Below are 20368 nucleotides of genomic sequence, written 5' to 3'. Positions count from 1 at the left end.
TGAATAATCTTTAATCTTTGAAGCATGATTTTCCACAAAACTTTCAAGCATTTTCATTAAAAAATATTCATAACCATGTCTCTGTTCTCAGGAAAGAGCCTACAACTCAGGGAGTGATATTCCTGAGATATAAGAGATGAACATATTTGCAAGTCCCAAAAATTTGTGTTAAATAAACTACTGCACCTGGTGAATTAATTTATGTTTTAAAGTCAGTTTATAATATTAAGCATCATTATCATTTCAAGGCATGAATACTTCTTTTAATGTAATCACAATTTAAATTGATCAATTCTCATTACCATTCTACACAACATCATACAATGAAACAAAAGCATAATCCACAGGGAAAAGAGATTCAGGGACATTTATTTGCAGGCTAATTTGAACCCAACACCATTTGTTAATTCCCAGTGCACAGCTTAAACAAAACCATTCCAGTAGCCACATATACACATGAGATATACAAAGATACCTAAGTAAATCGTTAAGAATAAAACATGGAATGTAAGATTCAATATAGACAGCTGTTGTTAATTCACAAACGCATTCCATTTGATTACTAAAGTGTATTTTTATGAACACAAAAAAAATACGCAACTTTTCACATTTAGCTTTGAAACACACGAGAAAAGAAAAGGGTTTTATCAGTGAAGAAAATAAAATAACTAAATAAACAACGTGCAGTGTGTAGCATACATAATAGCGATGGGAATATAATCTCAGATACATACAGTATTTGTGCACAATATAACGGTCACATTTTTTGAAGATTAAATAAAAAATATCACTCATGATTTTCTTATTTTCTATCTTTAATAAAATGTGTCTGTGTCCTGTGACAATTAGACCACCATCCTTGTAGCAAGTGTAATGAATGTGAATAGAAAGGGTGGAAAACCAAAGTGAATGGGCAGTGGGGGGGGGGGGTTAAATGGGGGGCCACAGCAGGCAGATGTATGTTGTGGATGAATAGGATGGATTTTAAAAGTGGACGTGGTTCAATGGGCAAGGTGGACAGGTAGCGAGGGTGGACATTGGGGCTACACACAGTGGACAGATCAGGCAGGATAGTGATAGTGGACGTGGTTGGACAGGCAGGATGGATAGGCAGGAAGGGCGGATGCTGGGTTGCACTCACCGCTTATCACTCATCAGTGGCGAGACGTGACCTTACTGCCATCTACACCAATGTTTCTCAACTCCAGCTTTCCAGGATCACCAACCATTCAGAATCAGAATCTTTATGTATCATGGATGCACTGTGCACTGGCTTAATTTGAATAGAAATATAAAGACTGGTCATTCAAGAAAAGGCAGACCCTAGTAGGGGGGAGGGGGGTGGATTTAGGACTGAGTTGAGAAACACAGGCCCACAGCGGCTGTTGTTTTACAATCATGTCAGGTCGAGCTTATTGATTCCATGACACGAGCACGTTAATTTACGTTAATTCTTCAGTTGCTTCGATTCCAAGCACCTGGAGGTCGCGATTAATAAAACACAAAAGGGGCTCTACAAATGAGACTAATGGCTCGCCACTGGCTCTCTTTAAACCAATTTCACCGCGTGTCAGATCACAAATAGGTTGAGAATGTGGCGAGGGATGTCCGGGGCGGTGGGGAAGATGAAGTAAATGTACAGATGAGCTAGTGGTGCTGATGTGTTGATCTCCCAGGATGGTCATTAATTCACCCTCCTCCACCTACTCTGCTCTCCCTCTCTCTCTCCCACTGATAGCAGCTTATTCCAACGTGCAAACAGAAATTCCCGTGTGCTGTTTAGATGAAGGGTTGACCTTGCAGAGAACACCGCTCCTTAAGGGTAGGTGCCCCGGCTCTTAGATCAACAGCGAGTGAGCCTCCTCATCCTTCAGCAAACCTGAATCACAACACACACAAACCCACTTGGTGGTACAGCGTTCACTGATTTTACTCAAGTGCATCCAATAACAGCTACTTTTGATAGAGACCGAATGCATGGGGTTTGTCAAACTGCATAAAAAACAGAAAATATTAAAACGTAATCAGTAAATCAGCCTGTGTGTAATAATCGTCCATTACGCACACATTGGTTTCACATGAACTACATTTTAAATATCTTTTTTTATAGTTTAGTACTGCTGCAGGAATGAATAATTAACCAATATTCCAATGTGGCTATGATATGTTTTGAATAAAGTGCACTTTGGTGTCATTTACGACTCTCAGTGGAGCTTTGCTAAGCAACGAGCTGTGTTAATCATCAGGCGTTTTCCTCCAGTAAACAGGACACGCAGAGCTGCAGTGTACCTACTCTATGATGTAATGTGCAGACTCGTCGAAAACAACTCACCATATTTCTTGCGGATTTGATCCTGCTTAGCCCTTCGCTCGGCTTTCCTGTTGAGTGGAAACATACGTACGCAGTTAGACTTGAAGGTGAACAGTGGATAAGATTCTACACATTCGACGGTATTATGGATGTGAAGTCACTTTTATGATGACACTAAAACCTGGTTATTATAAAAATGCTTTGTGTTTAGATTGTTGCCCTTCCCCACAACTCCGATTAGCATGGTTGGCTATGTACGGTGCGAAAGAAGTTCAACATACATACATAGTGAGGGAAAAAAGTATTTGATCCCCTGCTGGTTTTATACGTTTGCCCACTGACAAAGAAATGATCAGTCTATAATTTTAATGGTAGGTTTATTTGAAGTGAGAGACAGAATAACAAAAAATATCAGAAAAATGCATGTCAAAAATGTTATGAATTGATTTGCATCTTAATGAGGGAAATAAGTATTTGACCCCTCTGCAAAACATGACTTGGTACTTGGTGGCAATATCCTTGTTGGCAATCACAGAGGTCAGACGTTTCTTGTAGTTGGCCACCAGGTTTGCACACATCTCAGGAGGGATTTTTTCCCACTCCTCTTTGCAGATCTTCTCCAAGTCATTAAGGTTTCGAGGCTGACGTTTGGCAACTCGAACCTTCAACTCCCTCCACAGATTTTCTATGGGATTAAGGTCTGGAGACTGGCTAGGCCACTCCAGGACCTTAATGTGCTTCTTCTTGAGCCACTCCTTTGTTGCCTTGGCCGTGTGTTTTGGGTCATTGTCATGCTGGAATACCCATCCACGACCCATTTCAATGCCCTGGCTGGGGGAAGGAGGTTCTCACCCTAGATTTGACAGTACATGGCCCCGTCCATCGTCCCTTTGATGCGGTGAAGTTGTCCTGTCCGCTTAGCAGAAAAACACCCCCAAAGCATAATGTTTCCACCTCCATGTTTGACGGTGGGGATGGTGTTCTTGTGGTCATAGGCAGCATTCCTCCTCCTCCAAACACGGCGAGTTGAGTTGATGCCAAAGAGCTCGATTTTGGTCTCATCTGACCACAACACTTTCACCCATTTGTCCTCTGAATCATTCAGATGTTCATTGGAAAACTTCAGACGGGCATGTATATGTGCTTTCTTGAGCAGGGGGACCTTGCGGGCGCTGCAGGATTTCAGTCCTTCACGGCGTAGTGTTACCAATTGTTTTCTTGGTGACTATGGTCCCAGCTGCCTTGAGATCATTGACAAGATCCTCCCGTGTAGTTCTGGGCTGATTCCTCACCGTTCTCATGATCATTGAAACTCCACGAGGTGAGATCTTGCATGGAGCCCCAGGCCGAGGGAGATTGACAGTTCTTTTGTGTTTCTTCCATTTGCGAATAATCGCACCAACTGTTGTCACCTTCTCATCAAGCTGCTTGGCAATGGTTTTGTAGCCCATTCCAGCCTTGTGTAGGTCTACAATCTTGTCCCTGACATCCTTGGGAAGCTCTTTGGTCTTGGCCATGGTGGAGAGTTTGGAATCTGATTGATTGCTTCTGTGGACAGGTGTCTTTTATACAGGTAACAAGCTGAGATTAGGAGCACTCCCTTTAAGAGTGTGCTCCTAATCTCAGCTCGTTACCTGTATAAAAGACACCTGGAAGCCAGAAATCTTTCTGATTGAGGGGGTCAAATACTTATTTCCCTCATTAAAATGCAAATAAATTTATAACATTTTTGGCATGTGTTTTTCTGGATTTTTTCGTTGTTATTCTGTCTCTCACTGTTCAAATAAACCTACCATTAAAATTATAGGCTGATCATTTCTTTGTCAGTGGGCAAACGTACAAAATCAGCAGGGGATCAAATACTTTTTTCCCTCACTGAACAAAAAGTATACAAGCACCTAAAATGTGTCTGATCTTGCTGGATCTCAGAAACTAAGCAGGCTTTGTGCTTGGATGGGTGACCACTATCTACGCCAGTTTGTCATAGGTGACATAGGGACTCCACTACGTGGTCGGAAGAGTGCAAAGTAACAAATCCATTATTGTACTATATTTTGAAGTATACACATATATGCTTCGAGCCTTCACCGACCCTCACTGACCAATGTGTTGAAGTATTGTAAAATTCTCCCCACGGCATGGGGAGTCATCAAACGGCAGATAGACCAAAGGGTTGTACATGTACAGAGTAAAAATATGAAAATTGCTTGTTGATTATATAACCTGAATTTTTATTGTACATATAGTCTCGTATAAAATTTACGTAAAATGTTGCATACATTATTTTTCTTACCCAAATTAGCGTGACGAATTGGACGTTACATCCATAAGACTGTGGAAAGCTCCGACTCAAAATGAATTTCTATACATCCATATTATAGCAATTCAATGTGGTAGCATGATATAGAGAGATCCAGACAATAACATATTTTTTTTTGTTAGTAGCTAAAGTCAGAAAACTGATGACATTTTCAGTATATACATACACACACTGTTTCACGAAATACAGTATGTCGCATGTCCAACTCATTGGGGACTCCGGTATGGATAAATATGTTAAAATGTCAGATAAGTGATCATCTATAGAATATGGCACTTATACCATGCACAAATACTGGACTGGGTTTGGCCGGTTAATTGGCGGCTACGTGACAGTCGGATATGCATAGTTGTACTGCCCAACACCGCATATAATGAGTTCGGCAGAAAGACACAAACCTCTTCTGGGCCTGCCGCTTTTTCACCTCCTGCTCCCGAGACCACTGCTCTTCATCCCTAGAACTAATCACAACCTCACGTCATTCAACCTGGCCTGCAATGTCCAATACAGTTCAGTGTGCTGGTCCTGAATTTTCTGTGAATTCTGAGATTATTACAATATTCTACAAATGAAACTGGCCAATCAATTAAATCATATCATCCACCCTTGAATCAAGAACATATATTGAAAATATTGTTGCAATGCATTACAACTTAAGAGCTTTGAAAATTGGTTTTATAAAATCATTAGAAAGGAGCCATATGTGCAATCGTGCAAGCTGTCACGCTAATAAAGCTTATTCAAGGAGCCGTTTCCCTGTTTATACATTTTAATTACATTGCAATACTTTCTTATATTTAGTTCAATATGAACACTCGTCTACATTACTTTGATTTCAAAAGGTTTAATCACTGAATAAGAAATACGAACAATGCCAAAGCATACCACATTTTTAGCATTTTGCCAAAGTATTGTTGTAAAGCGTCTACGGAATTACAAAAGATATATGGGCAGATATTAAAATCGCATTTGACTAGATGGCATTCATTTGTCATTTCAGAAATTAGACAAAACAAACATGCATTCAACTAAATTAAATATGTATAAATGGATTTTGTCGTCATAAAAAGTACATTGGCCATCCATAAAGCATAACTGGCTTTAGCTTTATTTAGATTCTTACCTTTGAGGCTGCTTGCAGCAGTGACAGCAGCACCAGCAGCAGCAGACGACGATGGTGATTACCAGCACGCCAGCCACGACCGCTGCAGCGATGAGCATCACCTCTAAATTTACTGCAAGCACATGGGCACGTAAACACACACTTTCAGCTTCATTTACCCAACAGATGCATCCACAAAATCATCTCCATCATTCTCTCAGAGCTCCGGTTTGGCTTCATTGAGATGCACACACGTGTTAAGATAAATCTCATGCTGACCTCTCCTTGCATTCTTTCAATTTATTTAATGAACAATGCTTCATTCTACTAATTGGCAAAGGTATTCAACCTGAAAAAATTGCTGAAATATGGTCTATAAATAAGTTGTATTAAAATATAACGGGGATTTATATGGTATCTCAATACATTTACTTTTCAAAGTTTATATACTATATTCTGGGTAAATACTAGTGAAGTATTTTTTTCAAAAAAAGTCTATAACCATGGCCTAGTACTATCCCATTCCCAGCTTGTTGCAGATATTTATGGTTCGAATCGGCCACCTTGATTAATACTGCAGGTGATTGACCGTAAAAATATGCAAGGTCTGCTTCACAGTGGGTATTAAAAGGTCCTGTGATGTCATTCACAAGAGTAGGTAATTGTGTGCTGGTGCAATTGGCTAAATTTGCCACATTTGAATTGCTTGCAAAATACTGAATTTGAACAGACATAGCAATGCATTTTCCTTATACTGCAAAAACTTGGCAGGAAACTCCTGAATAAGAATCAAGAGACTCAGTGCCTTTCATGGGTGAGCAAGCAGAATGATAATATTTGTCTATGGTCAGTATGCCAGGCACATCTCTTTTTATTGTATAGAGCCTCGTAAATGCTCGTTCTGACCGAAAGTAACCAGGTACCTATGTAGCATGTATGATTATCTATGACTGTGATCTAGTTAAAACCAAAAAAAGTAACCAAACATTTTCATAATCCTAATATTATGGAGTTTGGAAATGTCTAAATTATTCAAATTTACGAGCTGAGAAATGGAAACAGTTGTGTAAATCAAGAATCCATCTTAGACGAGGGGGACAAATGGAGTGTTTTCAGGTGACCGTAACAATAACATTTCATTGTATGACGTGTTTTAGTTTTCTGCAAGTGGACCATGTTTCTTTCCTTTTATCGAAAGTAAAAATACACCAAGTTACAACGATTGTGAGTAGCGTGGCTGCATGAGTGTGCATGCAGGAATGTTCTGCATTCAGTTCGAAGCATGCCCCCGGGGGGCGGGGAGGTGTGGCACCCACTCCAGCAGATGCCCCAGTGAACATCGGACAGTGAGCAGTTCAGCCCATGTGGCAGAATGTGGCCTCTCGGATAATCAAGGCACAGTGAGCTGTTGTTGCACCATAGGCACTGAAAGAGACACACCACACCACCCACAGAGTGAGAAACCATTGTTGTACAGAAAACAACACGCAGTTAAACACAGGGCCACAGTGGCAAGATGTTAACTAGCTTGCCTGGTATACAGGAGGTCGTGGGTTTTATCCCGACCCTGACACCTGTATATTTGGAGTTTGCATGTTCTCCCCGTGGTCGTGTGGCTTTTTCTCCGGGTCCTCCGGTTTTTCCCTCCACATTTAAAAACATATGTTAAGGCTATTTGGCCGCTTTAAATTTCAACACGATAAGCGACTTTGTTGAGCTATAATTTGTGGCCAGGTTGCTTCAATAAAATTACAATGGTTCATATTAGTGTTTTAAACCCAACAAAAAAGCATCGCATGAAAAACATCCACTTAAAGTGGATACATTTCAGCTGTGACAACTGTTAATTTGCATTGTGTGTCACTTAGACAGAGGGTGACTCACTGGTCTATGCGTGATCAGAATGGACACTCCATCTCATAAGATGCCAATATAACTATTGAAATAAAATATATGAATATACGTAAACATTTTTTGTTATGTTTATGAAAGTGGTAAGGTTTTCCATTTGTGCGTGTACATCACAGCCAATTGCAGTTCCGTATATATTTTATTTCTATAGAACAAATTTAAAATGTAATTTGTTATTAAACATACCAACATCAATACAACCCAAAAGGAGTCCAGAGTATCCTTCAATATTAATAATTCGAAAACATATCCAACCTTCCAAGAGAATGGAGGCATGCATGTCATTTTTCAATGAAAGTTTGAAGGACACATGACAGCCTACTACACCAGGGGTCGGCAACCTGCGGTTCTGGAGCTGCATGTGGCTCGTGGCGTTATTCACGTGTATTGTGTCTTCAAATATTGAATTTTACCTAATTGGAAAAAATGTCTCTTGTTATTTTGGTTGCCGACCCCTGGCGTATACAGACTATTAGAGGGCCCAAACAAAAAACATTCAATCATAAATACATTAGTTTTGCCAGGCTGCACAGCCAACAACAGCCTTGAGATATACAATAATAATGCTAACGGGTGGACCCCTTTCACTTTTGTAGCAATATACCATCATTCACTATCCTGCCAACATGGCATGGTGGTCAGCATGCTAAGCTCATAATTGGAGCCTTGCGAGTACAATTCCTGGTCGGGCGTTCACTTGGGCCTTCAGGCCTACATCTCTTGGTGCAGGTGGGGTACACTAATGAAGAGGCGGAGAAGTACAATACGATAGATTTGTATGCATTGCCCTCTGCTTCCCACAACCTGACCTCATAGCCTCTGACATCTGTTTAATGCATTGTTATCCATACAATGCGTTATCCACACTGAACTCTGCTTACCTTCCTTTATCTAATGGGATTGGGGACATTCCAGGTGATCTTGTCATCGGCAACTAGCAATATTGCTACATTATGAAAATGAAACAAATTTATTATTTCAGCAAAGCACAGGACTCTCAAACGACGTAATTATCAGAGTGGCTGTGCAGCGAGTCTGACTCCTAAAATGCTATACGTCAGCAACTTAAACTGTAACATGTCCGTTCAAAGTGATATTTTGCCGTAATACAGTTGACAGTTTAATGTATCAGGCATATCCAATCTAATAGCCTTTCATTATTTTTAAGATGTCCCTACAGTTATCCACTCACTCTGCAAAGCCAACTTATGGTGAAGTTGGTTATCATTTCACACTTAAGATTTGCTTCCGAGTAGAGAATATTTTATATAAAAAATACATAAAGATGCTTACAAGCAAGTGTTTGCCTAGTGCCTTAAACGCACCCATGCTTATAAAATTTCGAACTCCAAGTGCTTCATAAATAGGTAGGACATTTCGCAAGGACTTCCTGAAACTCAATTATTCTAACATTTAAGGTATTAAAAGAGAATATAGAGGGGTAGAGGTGGTGCACTGGCTTGTGCACTGCGTTATGAATCAAGAGTTTAACAGTCACAGCTAACTTAAGTGGCGACCAATATTTTTACTGGTCCTGGGTCCCTCTTTCATCAACCTGTACTGCCTGCCCAGCATGGTAAAATAAGAGTTTAACAACCTCCCATGACTCAGAAGCCATTGGGAGACCTTCATTCAGAAGTGGATTGACAAAGGAATGAAAATAAGGATTTATTATGAAGAGAAAATGTTGTATCTAAAGATTACAAGCACCCAACATTTTCATCATGGGACCTCCTTTGCCAGTGTTAAAATGGGTGAGCAGCTCCATATAAGAATAGGTTTTCCCTTTTGTTGTTGCCAGAAAAAAGGGGAAAACCTATTCTTATATTTTGACACTGGCAAAGGAGGTCCCATGATGTAGCTTCTCACCCCGAGCTCTCATTCTCCTGATAGTGGCATTGTCTTTGTGCTGTTCGCCATTTGGCGTCCTCTGGTCTAACACTGTTTGAGACCAGGCTCTAAAGAAAGCTGTCTCTGGTGTGGACCAATCAGTTTCAAAGACAATGCATATATCATCAGAGTATGTTTTTTGTTTGTATTTTCATCACAAGTATCTGTGGTTAATGCAGACATGATTTCTTGAAAAAGGTTTCAGTTTGGCGTTTTAACATCTTAACACCTATATTCTTGGTTCTTTCGGTAAAGTCACGTTGAAGGGGAAACAATAAAATAACAATAAAATTTTATTGTTTTATATATATTTTATTGTTTACCTTCAACGTGACTTTACCGAAAGAACCAAGAATATGAATCACTGCAGTCACGAAAGCTTTAAATAAAAATATTAACACCTGTTTTGTTGGGGGAAAACCTATTCTTATACCCACCATTTTAATGTGTTTGTTAATCACGCATCATCCTGGGTGGCACTCAAATGACATTTAACTTCCACATTAATATTAATTAGGAGATTGCCGGGTGACTCATGGGTTAGACCAGTTCGCCAGCTCTGGTGAGATGCTGGGTTTGAATCTGGGTTTCATTTACCTGTGATTAAACCGAGTTCTCACGTGAAATGAGATTGACGATCTCGGTAAAGTCACCAATGGCCGTTAAAATTGGGGTTTCACTTCTATGGCAACATTCTACACAAGAGTCGTTAAAAAGCCAGTATTGAATGAGATGTGATGAACACTTTCTTCCAGGGAAGACAAACGTTGTGCAATAAGTATTGAAAAAAAGGCTTATTAATGTGAAATCTGTTGTATTCTGTGACAACTGTTGAGGGTTGACCTCACACATGCTGGTGCACTGCAAGGTGTAACAGTTCTGAATGACAACCTTTAAATGTCTTTGCCACTTAACAGGATGCCAGCGGCACATTTCAAAATGGGGGAGAAATGAATGGCTTACCTTCAGATCCCTTACGCACATCTCACAACTTCCATTGTGCACATCACATCCTGCACGACAGAAAGTCACAAAGGGCATGATTTATAATAAAAAAAATACCTTAGTATTTACTACATACGGTTAGTTCTATGGTCATAGAATTAAAATAAAGCCATATAACCTGAAAATAACATCTATCATGTGCACCAATTAGGCGTTTTAACTCTACAGTATAATGAGTCTCCTGATGACCTCTCGAGACAAGCAGATCTCGCATTTAGCTCCTGAGCATAGATATACACCAGAATAGAATACTGTTCACGTGAGTGGTTCTTATAACTTAATTACTTTAGAATGGCTTAGTTCCACGTCGTGTGTTTTTTTTGCATCTCACTCTATTGAATCTGGATGAACCTGTATTTTTACACTGATGTAAACCCGTATTGTATACTGCTGTATTAGATGCAAATCGAAAATGTGCTTACATTTGTTTGCCGTACAGACGTATGACTGGATTTATGACCGTGATATGGAAATGCTTCCTGAGTTCATGGAGCCAGGACTTAGTTTTAGGGTTTAAGCATTTGTTTAGGGACAGGGTTATCCGTAGGTTTTGTGATCCAATTACAAATGGGGCTAATGAACTTAAATCCCATACTTGTTAACCCATGCGGTTTACCCATATTTTTGTACAGGAAAATTTAGTTTTCAGGTCAATACGGCGTACAGCCGTTTCAATACAAAAAAAATTGTCTATTTGTTTGTGTTTCTCCCTTGTGATGGGACTTTGTATGATGAACGTTGCAATTTATAAGGGCACGGGGTGACCAATAAAGGTCTGAATTGGTCCGTAATAAGTAACGCAACTGATACTAACCACCAATTAGAATAAAACTCGTGGTATCAGAATACATAACGTATCAATCCTATATCTTTATAGAATTCGAGTCCACATTAGCACGCGTAGTCGTGTAGAATAGAGGGGGCCATTAGCTAAAATATTAAATCCCAAATGACAATGTGTATTCGGGGATATGAGAGGGGCATTGTTCGTTCATGGTTTAGCTTCAATGCCATATTATTCTCATCGGGCCAATCCCAAAGTGCTGCTCTTGGTATCAATACAACTAGTCCGTGTGTAATCAAGCGTCGATGTTGTTGACGGTATTTTACGTCAATTCGACTCGAGGAAGCCACTATTATACAGTAGTGTTAAAACATTTAAAACATTGCAGCCCTTTAGTCAATCCCATTTCTGGACGAAGCCCTGCGCTGACCACGCCGTATCGGTAGCGGCGGGGGGGGCTCGGGTTGTCTTGACCATACTTCACCACACTGGTTAGTAGGGGGCGAGTGAATATAAAGTGGTAAAAGTTAGTGGGGGTCGGGGGCTAAGGGACACGAGGCGCTTCGCTCTTCCTGACATCGCCCACCATATGGCGGGGGCGGCGGGGGGTGACGGGGGTTTAGCGATGAACGACGGCTGCCCTGTGTTTTATTTCTATTTGTGTTTTATTTATATTTGTTTTATTTCCATTTAAACTCTGCCCAGTCAACTGTGGCTTAGAGGCGGAATCGGAACCCGTGATACATCGCTACCCCCCCACGTCGTGTAGATTATACAGTGGAGTGCCTCATCGCCATCATCATCACCATCGTCCACGAAGGGACGAAGGCCTCCTAAGCACCAACTCTCTCTCTCTCTCATAACCCTGAGATTTGTCAGAATCGCACGAGCTTATTTTCATCGCTCCATCTCCCCCCTCGAGAGGGAATCCTCTCGGACGTGTTATTAAGGGCGTCCACAAAGCTCTACGATTACAGTCCCGTATACCGACCGCATCATCTTTGCAACGCTCCACACAACCACGTTATTAAAGCGCGCATCTATAACACAACACAACACTAAACCCCCCCACCCCACCTCCCTCACACCTCCCTATCCACGACGAAGCTTAATTATGTGAATAATCACGAGGAACGGCCCCTACATCGCGTAAAAGGCAAACAATGCTCGTGCGTGAGATCACACCGCCACATCTGCGGACGCGTTTTGACCGCCGTAATCGATTTTTTTTTTCTCACAGCAGAGAGTTGTACACAAAAATTAGTCAAACTCCTCACCGTATCCCCGTTCCATGCCGGGGCCTGGGCCGTCCCAGGGGAAATTCACTTGGGCCAGGGTTTGGGCAGCGATGCCCAGCACACACAGGATCGTCCACAGGGCCTCCATCGCCACGCACACCGAATGCCCAAACCTATCCCAAACTCTACGTCGACGGGTCTTCCTTACAGTGCGGCGTCGTCGTCGTAGTAGTGGTAGTAATAATAAAATAAATATATTTTTTGCAATAAGATCACTTCCAGCGCTCGGTGTGTCCTCTTGTGTGGTCCTCGAGCGCCCCGGCGTGGCGGCGCAGCGATATTGCTTGTTGCGGTGCCTCCCAGGCTGAATCTGCAACAGTGAATCTTGCAAAAAATCTCAAGATTGAATCTTGCAAAAATCTCAAGATTGAATCTTGCAAAAATCTCAAGATTGAATCTTGCGACGCTCATCTCGAACGTCGCGAGTGGTGGGCACGTCAATGTCATGGGGGACACCGAGAGAGGGGCATTTTCCGTCTCAGGTTTCAATTTGGTTTAGTAAGAATAAGTCATGCAATTCGCAAAAAACTATCGAAGTATATTGTACTGCCGCTTGAGATAAAGTAGTTGGCTCTGCTCATCATAGTTTCTTGTCTAGAGGAGTTCTGAGTTTGCTGAAATAATTTTATTTAGAACACTGCCCCAGTCAACCATTATAGTATTGTTCAGTCATAATTTGTCTCCAAATTACAAATACGATAAGATCCACGTCTTGCTGTGGGTTTTCACACCTGGTGATGATTGCTTGTGTTGCAATCGAAACTTCGTGAGAATTGTATTGTTTTATTTTTTTATTATTCTATTGTTTCCCTTCTACGTGACTTTACCGAAAGAACCAAGAATATGAATCCCTGCAGCCACAAAAGCTTTAAATCGAAATAAAAATCCACGTCTTCTTTGCCAGTTTTTCAGGGAATTCTAAATGGGCCAATATGCCACCCGATACCACGGGACTCAACAGAATCAGAATGTGAATGATTGAGTTATTTGGTCTGGACTTCATCACGCTTGACGCCGTTTAAAAATGTGTAATAATTCAACAACCTCTGTGGACCAAAAAATACTGTGACATTAGACAGTCATGCGAACTGGAATTCAACATATGATGGCTCATTATATGTTCATAAGCTTTTATCAACAGTGAAACATTTACGATAAACTTCCTGGAGAAATGCAAGTCAAGCTGAAGTTTCTTCTGAGATATAGTCTTTGTCATTTCTATGATCTATGGAAAACAGACAACTGACTGAAATCGGGTGGTTGCTATATTGATATAAATATAAGTCCAGTTTACATATATCTGCAATTCGTTAAGACTCAATAACACGTGAAGAACATATGAAGGTTGTAAGATTATTTGTCAATACTGTACTTGACACGTGTCATGACAATACAATGTCACAAGGCATGCATATAAGGTGTTCATCTCTGCCAAAGGATTATTTAACCTTTCACGTTTAATCGTTTATAAATGCAGTGTCTGAGTTTATTGCATTGCATGGAACACCTCCACACCTGGCACATATCACAACATCTCATGAAACGTTGAGTTGAAAAGAAAAATTATTTTAGATGTTTGGCTCTCTAAATTTGAGCACTAATTAGCACAGTAAAGCTTATAGACTTTATCAACTCCAAATATATGAAACATTTATCAGACTTAACAAGCTGCAGAAATGCAATTTATGAGATTATGGTGGCCATTTGATTTTGTTGGACAACTTGGATTTAGTACAAAATACGCCGTGGTATAGGATGACGACAGCATTGAAAACATTTTACCTGCCTATAGGTTTTGTTCTTAATACATTTGCCACAGAAGGGTGGAATTATACATCATTGGCTGTGGAAGGACACATAAACACTGTCCCATACTTGTTTGAGTTGGGAAACCACTTCTTTGAAAGTAAATGTATGGATATTTATAATTTGTCTATTCGTCCTTCAATTATAATCATTAATAGCTACATTTGACATATATAAAACAAATGACATCATCCTGACATGAAAGACAATTATTCAGCACAGCATGTACAATGACAATGCGCTGTAATATAACTGTAGGTGGATAGCAGTCTTGGCATTGGCAGCCTATGGGAGTGGAAATGAATCGATAAATGTTGCAGACATAGTGTAATAATATTATTTGGGTCTTTTGGTAAAGTCACGTAGATAGGTTCAAAGAAAATAACAAAAAAAATTACGACGTTTCGATTGCAACACAAGCCGTCGTCATCAGGAAAAGGGGGTTAGCTTCTAAAGGGAAACTGTTTATAAAGGTTTCAAATGGGCATAGCCCAAATGGCAGCAGCATGGGTGGGCCAGCCAATGTTAATGTAAGTGATGGGCAGCAACTGCGATTGGCGGTGGGTTTCCACCAATTAAAGGGCTGCCAGGTAACAATTAGCATGTTAATTTAAGATCGTTGAGGGGCCTCCATGGTGAGTACGCTGAGGTGGCTATGTTAATGTGACAGATTAGCATGTTAATGTAAGATAGCAGAGCCACCGCCACGTGGAGGTACGGCACGCAAAGGTGGCTGTGTTGGTGTGAGAAATATAACTTGTTGATGTAAAATCGGAGAGCCGAAAATAACAACTAACATCGGAAGGTGGCAGGAAGGGAACATCAAAGCCAGTTATGACTTAAACTGGTTGTTAATGTCCTTCCAATGATTGCTAAGTTTGTACCCATCTTCTCGGTTGAAATTGTGTCTGTGTCTGTATATATGGATTGCTTCATGAACGAATCTTTGTTGATAGCCAGTGGGTTTGAAAAGTACGTTCGTCTTAGAGAAATCAATATCGTGTGAGCCCACCACATTAAAACAATGATCAACGACGGCCGAGGTATTGGCCCTACCGTGGTTCAGATCTGCCTTGTGTTCACGAACACGGTCCGAAACATGTCGCTTAGTTTCCCCAATGTAACTACTGCCGCAGACACAGATTAGTTTGTAGAGGCCGGGGTATTGCATGTCAGGGATCACATCCTTCACAGATGGGATCAAATCACGAATTTTATGTACTGTGTTAAATCGGACCTGGATCTTGTTTGCTCATGATTTTGAAAATATTTTTGGTGACCCCTGCTATGTATGGCAAGGTGATGGTTTTGATTGGGTCCTCAGATGGTTCTTTCCCAACGGTTGGGGTGATAGCTTTACGGATTGTGTAGTCTGACTATCCATTCATCTTGAGAGCTTGGTGTACGTGTTCCAGTTCACTGGCTAGGTGATGATGGTCGGAAATACATCGAGCTCTATGGTGTAGAGTTTTGATGAGGGAATTCTTCTGGGATGGATGGTGGTGGGAGTCAGGTTTTAGGTAGGCATCTGTATGGGTGGATTTCCTGTAGACAGTGTGTCCCATTGAGCCATCTGGTCTCTTTTCGAGTGAAACATTCAAGAATGGTAGCTTGCCATCCTTTTCCACCTCCATGGTGAATTTGATGGCTGGATGTATGGAATTGATGTGGTTGAGGAATTGGTTCAGAGCTGGTCGGCCATGTGGCCAGATGACAAACGTGTCATCTACGTACGTCTTCCACAAGGACGGACATAGAGTGAATGCCTGGATGGCATCTGTCTCAATGTTTTCCATGAAAACATTGGCGACAACTGGAGATAAGGGAGAACCCATTGGGGTACCTTCAACTTGTTTGTAGAATGTTCCATTCCAGGTGAAGTGTGAATTGGTGAGGCAGTGTCTCCTTGTTGGACCAAATCTTCGATGATTGCAATGGTGTCAGGCACAGGAACTTTGGTAAACAAATAGACTACATCTAAACTAACGAGCAAATCACCTGGAGATATTTAGATGTCCTTAATTAACGATACCAAGTGAGCTGAGTTAAGTACAGCTGAGGCGGTCTTACCAGTGAATGGTTGTAAGGTCTCAGACAGGAATTTGGCCAGTTTGTCGGTGGGTGAGTCAATGGTGGAGACGATATGATGAAGGGGTGTACCTTCTTTATGGATTTTGGTAAACCATACAATCTGGGTGGTCTAGCAGCAGAGGGTTTAAAGGAAAACCGCTTGGTTGGTTCGATGAGATGTCGAATCGGTGATGATATTGTTGGTTTTCGTAACGAGGCTGTTGGTGAGATCTCTTGAAATTTTTGTATAGCTACTATCATTAAGTAGGTCCTGAATTTTGTTTTTGTATGTGGTTTTGTCCATAATAACTGTGGCATTGCCCTTGTCGGCTGAGAGGATGACAATGTCATTTTTCTTTTTTAATTGAGAAAGCTCAAAGCGCTCATCCTTACTTATGTTGCTAATAGGTGTCTTAGTGTTTTTGAGGATTGCAGCGATTTCCGATCTTGCCACGTCTGCAGTAATGTGTCCCAAACCCTTAAGTGCTACATCAACCTGGGCAATATCATTCACTGGGATGTGTTTAGGGTTACTGAAAAATTCAACCCGTTAGCTAGTACCGATTTTAGGCTGTCGGAAATTAGACTGTTACTCTGATTGATGACAATCTTGTCAACGTCTAACTTTTTAATGTGTGGATTTGGCTTCTTGTAATAAATAAACCACGGTGTTTTTGTACACATATTTGGAGTGAGAGAGCACTCATTACCTAAAACTCGGCGATAATCGAGATAAGGCAGCATTCGATGAGCCCACAAATAGATGTAATACAATTAGTGTTGTAAACGCATACGATTTGAGCGTGTTGACACCTCAATAGTCAGGTGGGGACACAACGGGCATGCTCACTCGTTTATAAGAGGTGTATTAGAACCACACAGGGATGTCAGGTATATATACTGTACAGTAATGTACAACCTTTCATGCTGATTATAAATGCAGTGCTGCACTTAAATGTCTTACTAATGCATAATGCATTTTATGTTCCCACTTTATCGATAAGGGTTTAGTGTTTGAAAGGAATGTCCACGTAAAGACGAATAATTACGTGAGTATTCTTGGGCGGTCGCATGGCCTAGCGGTAGCGTGTTCGCCCCTTGTTTTAGAGGTTCACGGTTTGAATCGAGTGGCTGCCCTGATTATTACTACTACCAGGTAAGGCCCACTTAGCTGTATAGCCTTTTTTCATAGGCGACCTGGCCACAAATGATAGCTCAACGAAGTGGCTTATCATGTGGAAATGTATAGTGGCCAAATACTTTAAACGCACTTCAGTTATAATAACCATAGGTGCCTTTAAATATCTCCTGACGTTATTTGTTAGAGTAAACCATTGTGTGCTGTCGTAAGTGACCTGCATTTTACTCAATTGGGATTATACGTAGCAATCATCGCCCCTTACTGGTATATTATTGCCCAGGTCATTCTTACAAATGGCACAATCGTGGTCTCTTTCTCACCTGGTTAACATAACTTGAACTTCTTATTATCGTCTAAGATAAGTCATCCGATCTCGAAAACTAAGCTGGGATGATCCTGGATAGTGCTTAGATGGGTGACCACACAAGTGCCATTGGCTATGCGGCTACGTTGTAGGCAGGACATCTAATATGTTCCCACATCTATGACACCCATATTTGCTGACCTAAGAGGTGAAGTAACTCTCATGACCTGCAGGCCATTATCTATCAGCAGATTGACATAGGGCTGTACATGAACCTAACTGTAGCCCTCACTCCTTTTGCTACGCCATCACAATGGGATGCTCGGAATTAGCAGACAGTAGCATCCTGAGAGTGGAACAGCCGCGCTGTTGATCGCAACAGGGAAAACTTATCGTCAGAGCCAATAAGAATACCACCATTCATCCCTTAGATTGATAAGATGTTTTATAACCACCATTCTTGTTATCATATTGAGCTCATAATATTAATGGAGATGATAAAACCACCATGGTAATTATATTAATCTTTGTTTGCCTTTACAACCAAGTCAACGTCAATTTAGACAAGTATATTTATTATAGGAGACCTACTCTAAGATACAGACAGAAAATGCCTGAGTTAACTACTCTGGCCAGCAAATAAAATTACTCAACACTCGTGGCGAAGCAGGTTGACATAGCCCTTGGTACAAGGAATGAAGCATGACCCCGTCAAATTTCCCCTTCTTTGTAGCCTGGCACCGATGCCCCTCCAGCCCATGTGTCCTGGTGCAATTGCACCGCCTTCACTCTGGATAGCTACAGTGAGGGAAAAAGTATTTGATCCCCTGCTGATTTTGCACGTTTGCCCACTGACAAAGAAATGGTCAGTCTATAATTTTAATGGTAGGTTTATTTGAACAGTGAGAGACAAAATAACAACAAAATCCAGAAAAACGTATGTTAAAAATTGTTATGAATTGATTGCATTTTAATGAGGGAAATAAGTATTTGACCCCTCTGCAAAACATGACTTAGTACTTGGCGGCAAAACCCTTGTTGGCAATCACAGAGGTCAGACGTTTCTTGTAGTTGGCCACCAGGTTTGCACACATCTCAGGAGGGATTTGTCCCACTCCTCTTTGCAGATCTTCTCCAAGTCATTAAGGTTTCGAGGCTGACGTTTGGCAACTCGAACCTTCAGCTCCCTCCACAGATTTTCTATGGGATTAAGGTCTGGAGACTGGCTAGGCCACTCCAGGACCTTAATGTGCTTCTTCTTGAGCCACTCCTTTGTTGCCTTGGCCATGTGTTTGGCTATTGTCATGCTGGAATACCCATCCACGACCCATTTTCAATGCCCTGGCTGAGGGAAGGAGGTTCTCACCCAAGATTTGACGGTACATGGCCCCGTTCATCGTCCCTTTGATGTGAAGTTGTCCTGTCCCCTTAGCAGAAAAACACCCCCAAAGCATAATGTTTCCACCTCCATGTTTGACGGTGGGGATTGTGTTCTTGGGGTCATAGGCAGCATTCTTCCTCCTCCAAACACGGCGAGTTGAGTTGATGCCAAAGAGCTCCATTTTGGTCTCATCTGACCACAACACTTTCACCCAGTTGTCCTCTGAATCATTCAGATGTTCATTGGCAAACTTCAGACGGGGATGTATATGTGCTTTCTTGAGCAGGGGGACCTTGCGGGCACTGCAGGATTTCAGTCCTTCACGGCGTAGTTACTAATTGTTTTCTTGGTGACTATGGTCCCAGCTGCCTTGAGATTATTGACAAGATTCTCCCGTGTAGTTCTGGGCTGATTCCTCACCGTTTCAAATGATCATTGCAACTCCACGAGGTGAGATCTTGCATGGAGCCCCAGGCCGAGGGAGATTGTCAGTTCTTTTGTGTTTCTTCCATTTGCGAATAATCGCACCAACTGTTGTCACCTTCTCATCAAGCTGCTTGGCAATGGGTTTGTAGCCCATTCCAGCCTTGTGTAGGTCTACAATCTTGTCCCTGACATCCTTGGAGAGCTCTTTGTTCTTGGCCATGGTGGAGAGTTTGGAATCTGATTGATTGATTGCTTCTGTGGACAGGTGTCTTTTATACTGGTAACAAGCTGAGATTAGGAGCACTCCCTTTAAGAGTGTGCTCCTAATCTCAGCTCGTTACCTGTATAAAAGACACCTGGGAGCCAGAAATCTTAATGATTGAGAGGGGGTCAAATACTTTTTTCCCTCATTAAAATGCAAATCAAGTTATAACATTTTTGACATACGTTTTTCTGGATTTTTGTTGTTGTTATTCTGTCTCTCACTGTTCAAATAAACCTACCATTAAAATTATAGACTGATAATTTATTTGTCAGTGGGCAAACGTACAAAATCAGCATGGGATCAAATACTTTTTTCCCTCACTGTACGCCACTGCATAACACAAATACACATGGC

The 20368-nt window shown here is 41.3% G+C and overlaps 1 protein-coding gene across 1 annotated transcript; it reads right to left on the bottom strand.

Annotated features, from left to right (window-relative positions):
- Positions 1–353: 353 nt before the first annotated feature.
- On the bottom strand, positions 354–12817 carry LOC116940958 (pituitary tumor-transforming gene 1 protein-interacting protein-like). Its single transcript, XM_032951410.2, has 7 exons — positions 12601–12817; positions 10498–10547; positions 7050–7158; positions 5755–5866; positions 5030–5092; positions 2333–2379; positions 354–1879 (listed from the first exon to the last, which is right to left on the bottom strand). Exons 1-7 carry the CDS (start codon positions 12707–12709, stop codon positions 1839–1841), a joined length of 531 nt encoding a protein of 176 aa, XP_032807301.1. The 5' UTR covers positions 12710–12817; the 3' UTR covers positions 354–1838.
- Positions 12818–20368: the final 7551 nt, after the last annotated feature.

This window comes from Petromyzon marinus, chromosome 10, assembly GCF_048934315.1.
Source record: "Petromyzon marinus isolate PM22_M1 ecotype Great Lakes invasive population chromosome 10, UKy_Petmar_22M1.pri1.0, whole genome shotgun sequence".
Lineage (NCBI taxonomy): Eukaryota > Metazoa > Chordata > Hyperoartia > Petromyzontiformes > Petromyzontidae > Petromyzon > Petromyzon marinus.
The sequence above is the reverse complement of the archived record's forward strand: the minus strand, read 5'-3'. Positions and strand labels throughout refer to the sequence as shown.